The sequence below is a fragment of the Myripristis murdjan genome, chromosome 5 (assembly GCF_902150065.1).
Source record: "Myripristis murdjan chromosome 5, fMyrMur1.1, whole genome shotgun sequence".
NCBI lineage: Eukaryota > Metazoa > Chordata > Actinopteri > Holocentriformes > Holocentridae > Myripristis > Myripristis murdjan.
The window spans coordinates 38026104-38038102 of NC_043984.1; the positions used below are offsets into that span (position 1 = coordinate 38026104).

Consider the following 11999-nt stretch of genomic DNA (forward strand, 5'->3'; position numbering starts at 1 on the left):
GTGATTTCGTGTTCATTTTACTTTCTCTCACTGCGTCTCGAGTTTTCTGTTTGATGCTCAGCAGACAAAGTGTCTGATCTGAGGTCAGGCTGGTGTTCTGCTGCGCACACACACACACACACACACACACACACACACACACACACTCAGCCGGCCCACACACTGTTTCCTCCCCTCACATCAAACTCGCTCGTTGATCACATGATCATGGCGGCGCTGCGTTCAGGCGCCTCGTCGTTGTTGAAACAGACGCGGTCCTGAATGTCCAGTAATCTGCAGCCGCGAGGCGTTTGAGGTGCCGGACAGGTTGTGTCCTTAGACACTGAGGACCTTCTTTTCCAGTCTCCAATACCCCTTTTCCACCAGTTAGCACCAGTTTTTTGGTTTTCCACCGCCCAAGCTGGGGCCAAACTGGTGCCAAACTGGTGCTAGGCAAGCACCGACTCCGAGCAGGGGCTAAACAGGAGCCAGAGAAAGAACCGATGACGCGGCCCACCGCGTCATTGGTGGGCGGGGTTACAGACCCAAACGGGAGCAGCGATCGCTATAAACGTAAAGCTAAACATACTCACCGTTCGTTCCGACCACGAATACGACGGGTAGGCAGCAATAATTGCGTTTTTCGCCTCTGGACCGCAATGTAGGCTTGTAAACACACGAGCAGTATTTGCATCGCTACGGTGGCTCGTCCATGTTTGTTGTTGTGATTCCAAGCGAGCGTCTCGCACACCCACGTGATCACGTTTTACGCTGACGTCATGACGTGGCTCTGACGTGGCTCCGCTTGGCTGTTGGCCGGTGGAAAAGCAAACCGGTTCTTTGTTGGCACCAGTTAAGCACTGGCTCTAGCACCAGCTCCGAACTAGCACCAGGTGCTTTTTGGTGGAAAAGGGGCACAAGCGGCTCAGCTGTCACGTCCCCGTGCAGCGCCCCCTTGTGGACACAGCAGAGTGTCACTGAGCAGCAAACAGCAGCTCTGAGGTCAGTGCTGCAGGTCTCTCTGCTGTCTGAAGCTCATCATCAGACAGTGATGGTGGCCTCCATAGGGGGCGCCGGCGAGCGTCCGCTCTGCTTGTCCCACACACAGGGCAGGGACGCTGCTTCACCTCAGGGAGCTCAGATGGAGTCCTGATCTGCTCGGGAGCTTTCACTCCGTCTCCTTCCTTCTTACCTGGAGAATCCTCCATTAGAACAGCAGCCCACCAAGGTGAGACACACCTGGCTGTTAGAGGGGACGGGAGACGGCCTCTGATTGGTTCACTGCATGTTACGCCCAAAACACAGCCAGGATTCATGAGGAGACTCAGGACAAGCCTTTAGAGCCTGGAGCCTGAAGGAACCAGCCTTTAGTCCAGCAGCAGAGACTCTGCAGAAGATCCACGTTAATTAATTTTCTAAATTAAACTGAAGTATTAAACTGAAGTATTTAACTGAAGTATTTAACTGAAGTATTAAACTGAGGTATTTAACTGAAGTATTTAACTGAAGTATTAAACTGAAGTATTTAACTGAAGTATTAAACTGAAGTATTTAACTGAAGTATTAAACTGAAGTATTTAACTGAAGTATTTAACTGAAGTATTAAACTGAAGTAGTAAACTGAAGTATTAAACTGAAGTATTTAACTGAAGTATTAAACTGAAGTATTAAACTGAAGTATTTAACTGAAGTATTTAACTGAAGTATTAAACTGAAGTATTAAACTGAAGTATTTAACTGAAGTATTAAACTGAAGTATTAAACTGAAGTATTAAACTGAAGTATTTAACTGAAGTGTTAAACTGAAGTGTTAAACTGAAGTGTTAAACTGAAGTATTAAACTGAAGTATTAAACTGAGGTATTAAACTGAAGTATTTAACTGAAGTATTAAACTTAAGAATTAAACTGAAGTATTAAACTGAGGTATTAAACAGGTATTTAACTGAAGTATTAAACTGAAGTATTAAACTGAGGTATTAAACTGAGGTATTAAACTGAGGTATTAAACTGAAGTATTTAACTGAAGTATTAAACTGAAGTATTAAACTGAGGTATTTAACTGAAGTATTAAACTGAGGTATTAAACTGAAGTATTAAACTGAGGTATTTAACTGAGGTATTAAACTGAGGTATTAAACTGAGGTATTAAACTGAAGTATTAAACTGAGGTATTAAACTGAGGTATTAAACTGAGGTATTTAACTGAGGTATTTAACTGAGGTATTAAACTGAGGTATTAAACTGAAGTATTAAACTGAGGTATTAAACTGAGGTATTTAACTGAGGTATTAAACTGAAGTATTAAACTGAAGTATTAAACTGAAGTATTAAACTGAGGTATTAAACTGAAGTATTAAACTGAGGTATTAAACTGAAGTATTAAACTGAGGTATTAAACTGAGGTATTAAACTGAAGTATTTAACTGAAGTATTAAACTGAAGTATTAAACTGAGGTATTTAACTGAAGTATTAAACTGAAGTGTGTGTATGAATCAGACTCCGTGAGCTTCTGACCAGAACCTGAGTCAGACGATTGTTTTCTGTCCAAAAAAAAAAAAAAAAAACCCTTTGGAAATAATTGAAGTTATATCCCCCCCTGCCGGCGCCCCCTGGTGGCAGTCGTCTGCTACAGATTGTAAGTCGCTTTCCCCTGAAAATCAAATCATTTCAGCTGCGATGATTCAAACAGCGAGTGGATCTTTAACGAGGTCAAAGCTTCACTCGTTAGCCCCGATTATTATTTTTGAGCTATTTTTAATTAATGATCACTGACCATTGGCCCCTAACATCAGTTGAGCTGTGTGTGTGTGTGTGGTCCTGGTGGGAGTGTGTGTGTGTGTGTGTGTGTCCTCAGCAGATGTCCACAGCCGTAAAAGCTGCATGGCCTCGAGCGCCCATTTTCATTTATGAAGCGTGACCAGAGAGATAGTGTGTGTGTGTGTGTGTGTGTGTGTGTGTGTGTGAGAGAGAGAGAGAGAGAGCTTCATTGTGTTGAAGGACACATTTAAAAGGTGACAGTAAACTCTTCCTGGTTCTTTCTTCCAGCTCGTTTCACCTCCTGCCAAAAAAAAAACAACTTCATCTTCAATGTTCAAATCTTTTATTTCCAACAAGGTAAAAAAATAAAAAAAAATAAAATCTTTGAACCTTCACAGCTCAAATGAATCCTGCAACACAAAATAATAAATTATTCACTCTCATCTTCAGTGTTCAAATCCTTTTTTTCTTTTTCTTTCCCTCTCTCCTTCCTTCTTTCCTTCTTTTTTTCTTTCTTTCTTTCTTGAATCAAGCATCCTTTTCCTGATTGAAGCAGGAAGCACAAAACCTTTCTTCAACACCTTTATGTTTATTGATCCCTGAAACAAGTGAAACTGCACTGGAAACGTGGGATTATCTGATCACACTGATGGATTTTTGGAGGACTTTGACTCTGCAGATGAGCCTGAGCGCCTGCAGACGGGGGGGGTTGCAGAGTGGGGGGGTTTGCAGAGAGAACACGCTGCACGTGGAGGCAAAATAAAAAAGGGACGTGGTGAAGCTTCAGCATGAAGGAGAGAAACAGCAGCTAACAGGCTTCATGTCAGCAGGCCGGGGGGAGAGAAAACCTCTCAGGGTTTTTGTCGTCTGTTTGGAGGCGAGACATTTTGTTTCTCGTCAGCCTGTCGTGTCCGGAGGTGTCGGGCGGTGATGTGGGAGGCGGCCGGCCGGCCCCCGGGTCGCTCTCAGCCTCGGCTCGGATTCGCTCGGCTGCCTCGGCCAGTTTGGTTTCTCTCCGTCTGTCTGATGGAAAGCAGCGTCCGGAAACACAGCCGCAGAGAACCGTGATGGAATGGAGCAGCAGCTCTCGCTCTGCGTCCCGGGAGGAGCGTGACCGAGCTCCCGTCCCGCTTCACCGCCCAGAAATAAAACCCTGAAGCCTGCGTGAGGCCGAGTAACGTCAAAAACACACGGCAGGAAGCCTCCATGTTTCCATCTGATCCACTGTATCCTGCAGAGGGTTAGAAAGGCTGTTGTTGTTTGGGACGTCCCGCTGGCCCATCACAGAGAGGATCTGAGTCCACCCCCTGTGCTGCGGGTCGTCCCGTCCCGCTGAGACTCTCTGACACAGCAGAAACAACCCAAACAAAAAGAACTGCTGCTGTTTGGCTCCAGCTCGCTGCAGGCAGCGCCCGTCCCACCGGGACAAGTTTCTCCTGAACGTCTGACCGTCACAGTTTAGTTCTTTGGTCACCAGAATGTGACGGCGGCCATCTTTAAACCTGTCTGTCCGTTTTGGACCCCCGACCAAAGATATCACCCCTTTCTTCCGTGTTGGTCATCCCTCAGCTGGGACAGTCCCTCAGCGTGACCCTGGGCCGCCGCCTCGCTGGGCGATAACGGACACTCTCTCCTCGCCTCAGAGGCTAAAGGTTTGGTTTCCCGTCTGTGGGCGATCAGCCGCTCGCCTTCAGCTCCGTTTCATCTCTAAACTGATTTCACCGCCCGGCTCATTTCCCCTCCTCCTCGCTTCACCTCGGCTCCACGCCGCCCTTTCTGCCGCCACGCCTCGTCTGGCTCACGCCATCACATCATCTCTCTCTCTCTCTCTCTGTCTGTCTCTCTGTCTCTGTCTCTCTCTCTCTGTCTCTCTGTCTGTCTCTCTGTCTCTCTCTCTCTGTCTCTCTCTCTCTCTCTCTCTCTCTCTCCCTCTCTCTCTCTCTCTCTCTCTCTCTCTCTCTCCAGGTTTCTCTTCCTGATTCTCTTATTTCTCCGTCACACTGAAGCTGTTTTATCTCAGCCTCCTCTTCTCTCTGCAAGTCATGCAAGAGTTCCTCCTGACACTGATGCATGCGTGTGAGTGTGTGTGTGTGTGTGTGAGTGTGTGTGTGTGAGTGTGTGTGTGTGTGTGTGTGTGTGTGTGTGTGTGTGTGTGTGTGTGTGTGTGTGTGTGTGAGTGTGTGTGTGTGTGTGTGTGTGGTGTGTGTGTGTTTGAGAGGAAGGAGACCTCTGTGGCTTCTAGTGGGTTAGGGTTAGTAAATCCTCAGCAGTGCTTCTTCAATATTTTCCACCGTGACCCAACGTGTTCAGCAGTGTGAGGTGGAAACTCAGCGTCACGTAGCTCGTCCACAACAGGTCGGCATTTCTGTGTCTTCTGCCGTCTGAACACGTATGGCGCTTTGCCACGAGCACCTACTCGGCTCCACTCGGCTCCACTCGGCTCTACTCGGTACGACCCAAACCGAGGCGAGCCGAGTCGAGTAGAGCCAAGCAGGCGCTCGTGGAAAAGCGCCAGTAGTTCTGTTGAGTTCTTTCATTATTTTCAGGCAAAGTTCACTCTCTTCTCTTCGTCGCTCCAAAAATGGGAAGCTCTCGTTGCCGCCATGTTGTTTGTTTACCTGCTGCGTCACTCTGGCGCCTGGGCAGCCATCAGAAACCGGGATAAGGTCATAATCTGGTTTCTGAATTCGGGATGTGGTGTTTACATGCACAAACACAAAAATGGGATACTTAAAAAACCCGATCAAAAGCGGGATACTAAAGACCATGTAAACACAGTCAATGATGATGCAAAAAAAAAAAAACCCTGTTTATTATTAGAATAAAATCTGCTAAATCAGAATGAAAAAACCCAGCATTCTTCCCAGAATGCTCCTCTAAAGGTCCCATATTATGGAAACGTATTTTTTTTAGATTTTTTTTTTATCATTTAAATTTTCAGAAATAATCAGTTTTTCCAAATGTAGCAGAACATTTAGAAAAACAGAAGTGATTCTGCGTTAAACACACATGTGGACTGCAGGCTTTGGGGCCCAAACTGCATGGGATTAGCAGAAGGTGGGCGTGTCTGCAGAGGGGAGAGAACCCATTTTCATTCACACAGCTGGAGGTCAGAGGTCAAGGGACCCCGCTGGAAACAGACATGACAGCTGTTTCCGTCGCCAAAATTTAACCGAACTTTGCAGCGATGTTTAGCTGCTTCCCTGTTTGATACCAATATCTTTACTTCAAGTTGATTCAGTAATAACGGGGGGGGTAAGGGGTTCTTCACAGCGCCTGTGGAGGTTCTGCTGTGGAACATAAATCCTCTCCTGGCTGTGCACAGAGCCAAGCAGAGGAGAGGAGTGTGAAGAGGACGAGAGGCGATGAAGGAGAGGAAAACACTGAGTATCAGGAGTGACACACTCAAGGCCGTCACACAAATAATGAATAAATGTTCAGTTCAGTCAAGGCCGGCAGCCGTGCGTCATCGTTGTTCGGGACAATTCTCTGGAGGGAGGAGGATTTTTTTTTTCATCCAATTAAAATCCAAGTTACCGTTTCAAGGCTGCGAGTGTGTGAGGCTGGGAAACTGTTCCTCCGGCCTGCAGCCTCTGCGGTTCTGCAGAGAACATTTTAATCATTAAATCAGCAGCAGACGGTCCTTCAAGGAACCACAGCGGGTTCTCGTCCTGAGAGTCTCCAGGTACAAACCCCTGAACACGAGCCGCTCAGCTTCCTGCTCTGCCCCGAGACTCTCTGTCAAAAATAAATAAATAAATAAAATAAAATAAAATACAGCGCATTAACCCCTTGACTTCCTGAAGGTTTGTGGTGGTGATAATGGCAGCACATGGAAAAAACACAATAATTCTGACTGATCAGCAGTGCATACACATTTAGAGTTTAGACTCCAGGACAGAAATGTTTCCAGCCTCAGAACTGAGGAAGGACGGATTTTAAATTGTTTCAGCCTGAAGCGACAAACATGAAGGACGGACTTATTCTCATTATCATAGTCCAGTTCAGTCCAGTCCAGTTCAGTCCAGTTAACTCAGAGTCCATTACCAAAAATACATACAACACAAATAAGATACAATACATACATTAAAAAATGTTTAAATAAAATAATCAAAATTAATACGTAGCAGTAGCAGTAGCAGTAACAGCAATAATAAACTTTATTTGTATAGCACATTTCATGTCAGTTCATGCAGATCAAAGACAAGAAAAACAACAGAAAACAAGAATCCAAGTATAAAAAAGACACAAGGAGAGAAACGTATAAAGGACAATAGAAACGAGACAGTGAAGCCTAAAGAGACTTAAAACACCAAATAAACACTGGAAGAAATGCAGGTAGAGTTCACCTCCGTCACTCCCACACGTCATACTACAACTCCCATGAGCCCTGCCTGCACGCCGTGTGCTCAGCTCATGTCTGACGCTGCCACCTACAGGACTGTTGGTGCACAGCAGCTTCGTCAAATTCACCAAAGAATTTGTTTTCCTGTGCAAACGTGAGTCTGGCGGAGGCTTGAACCTGAACGGTCTGCATGAACTCTGCTCTCTCCTCAGCTGCTTTCTTTGTGTTTTCTTCTCGGCAGGTGCAGATCAGACGCTGCTGCTTCCCGTGTCGATCAGCTGACAGGTTTTCCATCCGTCCACTCCTGATCCTCCTGAGATCCTCCTGAGATCCTGCTGAGATCCTCCTGAGATCCTGCTGAGATCCTCCTGAGATCCTCCTGAGGTCCTGCTGAGATCCTCCTGAGATCCTCCTGAGATCCTGCTGAGATCCTCCTGAGATCCTCCTGAGATCCTGCTGAGATCCTGCTGGATCCCGACCATGCAGCGTCTGCTGGTCCTGCTCGTCCTCGTCTCGCCAGCCGTCCGCCACGCCGCCGGTAAGTTCTTAACGCTGCATCACGTGCACGCTCATGCGTGTCACGTGCACGCCCCAGTGTTAATGTGGGTTTGATTTAGTCTTTTGTCTAAAATTCTAGTTTTAGTCGTCTGCATTATTGTTAGTTTTCATCAACAAAATCTATCAAAGTCTCATTTGGGTCAAATGAAGTCAGCAGAGTGACTCTTCATCACTCAGATGATCTGAGCTTCAGTCTGAGCTGCAGAGAGCCAACTCTGTGTGCTGTGGCCCCGCCCTCATTCAACCACCTGAACCAATAACAGGGCGGCACTTAAACTCCAACCAATGACAGGGCAGCACACTGCGAGGTTATCTTCTGAGAGACGCAGCTGAGGGGGGATTTTTGAGCGTCCGACAGTCGACTATTAACATTTTTGTCGCGTGGCGTCTCGTCAACCAAAACCAAATAGACGTTATGATCTACGATCTGTTTTTAGCTCGGCTCGTCTGCTGTTCTTGTGAGGACCAACTAGCGAGAAACCACTGTTCCTGTGAGGACATGGTGGAGGTCCTCACAAAGGAAAACAGCTGATTCTGGCTCATCCATCAAGGTTAGGGATAAGGTTAGAATTAGGGTCAGCTTAAGGTTAGGGTAAGGGTTAGCTTAAGGTTAGGGTAAGGGTTAGCTTAAGGTTAGGGTAAGGGTTAGGTTAAGGTTAGGGTAAGGGTTAGGTTAAGGTTAGGGTAAGGGTTAGCTTAAGGTTAGGGTAAGGGTTAGGCATAAGTTGATTGTGGCTAAGATGAAAGGAAAGGCTGTAGAGAATGAAAGTCCATATCATCTCCCCACAGATATACTAAAACCAATGTGTGTGTGTGTGTGTGTGTGTGTGTGTGGAGTCAGAGCAGGGGTGTGGCTTTGGGACGTGATTAAAATTTCATGATTGTTGTTTTAGGCAGCAGGTGGAACATATTCGATTTTTCCCAAGAAAACCCTGTCGGGCCGCCACATTAAAATAATGCACCCGTCCCATTAATGATGGATGGTGCCAGAGTGCCCCCCCCCCCGGTCCCATGGGACGCAACACACTCTGCAGACAGCCTGTTCATTACATGCACACACACACACACACACACACACACACTCAGCTTAATGTGAGCACAGCGTGACGTGTTTTTGATCGCGTTCCCATCAGAGCTGCTCGCTTCCTCTTTCTGATTTCATTACTTTTCATGGATCAATTTATTTCTCTGTTCTCGTTTTTATTTCTCCTTTTCAATTTTCTCTTGGGGAAAAAAAGCAAAAGAAAACAAATAAGACAGATAGTTAAAGGAGCGCCAGGCCTCAGTGATTTCCCTCCTTCTCCTTTGCATTTGAAAACAACCAACATGACCTGCTTTTCCCTTATTTCACTTTTACATCGTCACACAAACACTTTTGTTCTGTTTGTTAGCTTAGCATAAAGACTGGAGGTCTATGGGAGTCGTTAGCCTGGCTCTGTCGATATAAAAAAAAAAAAAACCTCCAGCAGCTCTGAGGCTGTCTGACCTTCCAGCTCACGTCTTGGAAATTAAAAACCAAACAAAGTGCAGTGGTTTGAGGAGAAGTGAATCCGTGGTGGATCTTCAGCGGTGAGAGGAGGAGGCGTGTTTGTTATTAACTCTCTGATATGTTTGTTCATTCACAGGTTTATTTACAGAAAGCAGGATCTCCGTGTCACTCTTCAGAATCTCTTTACCCTCACTTCAGCTGTACATTCTCACCGTACTAGACGCAGTAATAATATAACTCTGTATTTACCCTTCACCCGCACATCCCACCATCAGTTCAGCATGTCCTGCAGAGCTCCTGTGCTTTGGAGTGGATCACCTCCCTCATTAAGATCCACATCCTCCCACTCACTCTTTAAAAACCTTTCCTGAATCCTCCATGCATCACATACAGTCACTTCCTGCCCGCTCCATCGCCCTACATCTTTATTCTACGCCTTTCCTCCATGATTTCAACCCCTATGTATATACACTTTATTTCCATTGTCTCAACTTGATATTGATCATTCTGTACTCTGTCTCTATATTTTGTTCATATAACATTGGGGGGTCCTATACAAACCCAGTGGGCTTCCTTCCCTCCTTGCACCATTGAGCTTTAATGTGTGCTAAATAAATAAACCTGAACCTAAACCTAATGTGTTACAGCGCCACCATGTGACTGCTTCTCAAACCACTTTGGTTTTTAATAAAAATATCATACAGGACATATCGGACATATTATACACTCTACATTTCAGAGAGAGACAGAGAGAGAGAGAGAGAGAGAGAGAGAGAGAGTGAGACAGGCAGAGAGAGAGAGAGTGAGACAGGCAGAGAGAGAGAGAGTGAGACAGGCAGAGAGAGAGAGAGAGACAGAGAGAGAGAGTGAGAGACAGACAGAGAGAGAGAGTGAGACAGGCAGAGAGAGAGAGAGAGACAGGCAGAGAGAGAGAGAGAGAGAGAGAGAGAGAGAGAGAGAGAGAGAGAGAGAGAGGCTTCAGTGTCGGCCTTTGAATCAGCAGCTCTGAGAGCAGCTGGACCAAACGAGTCTGTAAATGATCGTCTGTCCCCTCAGACTGCAGGTCATTCAAGGTCACACACACAGCCTGCAGGGTTACACCAGAGTCCTGCTGCACCTGCACCTGCACCTGCACCTGCACCTGCACCTGCACCTCCACCTCCACCTGCACCTCCACCTCCACCTGCACCTGCACCTCCACCTGCACCTCCACCTCCACCTCCACCTGCACCTGCACCTCCACCTCCACCTGCACCTCCACCTGCACCTGCACCTGCACCTCCACCTCCACCTGCACCTCCACCTCCACCTGCACCTCCACCTCCACCTTCATCTCCACCTCCACCTGCACCTCCACCTCCACCTGCACCTGCACCTCCACCTCCACCTGCACCTCCACCTCCACCTCCACCTGCACCTCCACCTCCACCTCCACCTCCACCTCCACCTCCACCTCCACCTGCACCTGCACCTGCACCTCCACCTCCACCTGCACCTGCACCTGCACCTCCACCTCCACCTGCACCTGCACCTGCACCTCAACCTCCACCTCCACCTCCACCTGCACCTGCACCTGCACCTGCACCTGCACCTGCACCTCCACCTGCACCTCCACCTGCACCTGCACCTGCACCTGCACCTCCACCTCCACCTGCACCTGCACCTCCACCTCCACATCCACCTGCACCTCCATCTGCACCTCCACCTCCACCTCCACCTGCAGGAGCTTCTCTGAGCTCCATCCTAAACCCAGAGGCTTTAATATGGAGTTGGTCCCTTTGCAGCAGAACAGCTTCCACTCTTCTGGGAGGCTTTCTGCCAGATGTTGGAGTGTCTGTGGGAGTTTCTGCCGTTGGAGTGTCTGTGGGAGTTTCTGCCAGATGTTGGAGTGTGTGTGTGGGAGTTTCTGCCAGATGTTGGAGTGTGTCTGTGGGAGTTTGTGCCAGATGTTGGAGTGTCTGTGGGAGTTTCTGCCAGATGTTGGAGTGTCTGTGGGAGTTTGTGCCAGATGTTGGAGTGTCTGTGGGAGTTTGTGCCAGATGTTGGAGTGTCTGTGGGAGTTTTGAGCCTTTGTGAGCTCAGACTCTGATGTTGGACCAGAGGGCTCGGCTCCCAGTCGGCGTTCTAGTTGATCCAAAGGTGCTGGATGGGGTTGAGGTCGGGGCTCTGTGCGGGCCGCTCAACTTCTTCCACACCAAACTCAGCCGGCCACGCCTTTATGGAGCTGCTCTGTGCACTGGGGCTCAGTCATGCTGGGACAGGAAAGGGCCTTCCTTCCCCAAACTGGTCCCACAGAGCTGGAAGCAGAGAATTGTCCAAAATGTGTCGGTGAGCTGAAGCGTTCAGATTTCCCTTCAGTGGAGCTGAGGGGCCGAGGCCGAGCCCAGAAACACCAGCCCACAGCGTGACCCCAAAAATGTTTGCTGTTTGTTTATTTATTTACTCCGTGATTTAAAAAAAAAAAAAAAAAAAGCAATGTTCCCCCATTTTGTTTTTTTTTTTTCATTCATTTCATGCTCATTGCCATGTTTCTGAATAAAATCAAGTAACTTTTCTCAGGTGCTGAAGAGTCAACTCTGGGAAAAAAAAAAAAAACAGAAAACCTGGTGATCTAAAATATGAATATGAATATGAATATGGATGGAACATGGAAAGTACAGTGTGTGCTACACGGAGGCCCTTACTGTCATGTGTCATGTGCTGTGTGTCATCCCCGGTGTGTGTCGCCGTGTGTGTTTGCAGGCGGTGACGTGTGTGTGGCCGGTCATGACAGCGGCCCCGTGTTTGAAGAGCAGCCAAAAAGCCTCATTTACCCAGAAGGCCTGAAGAGCAAAGTGACCCTCAGCTGCCAGGCCAGAGCGAGCCCGAC

General features: G+C 47.5%; 1 protein-coding gene across 1 annotated transcript in view; it reads left to right on the forward strand.

Annotated features, from left to right (window-relative positions):
• The first annotated feature begins 7505 nt into the window (after positions 1 to 7505).
• The window catches only part of cntn2 (contactin 2), a 24101-nt gene continuing 19607 nt past the window's right edge, over positions 7506 to 11999 (forward strand). Inside the window, exons 1-2 of the mRNA XM_030051830.1 lie at positions 7506 to 7621; positions 11873 to 11999. The exon at positions 11873 to 11999 is cut by the window's right edge and continues 12 nt beyond it. Of these exons, the coding sequence (XP_029907690.1) occupies positions 7564 to 7621; positions 11873 to 11999 (185 nt within the window). The 5' untranslated portion in view covers positions 7506 to 7563. The remainder of the gene's footprint in view (positions 7622 to 11872) is intronic.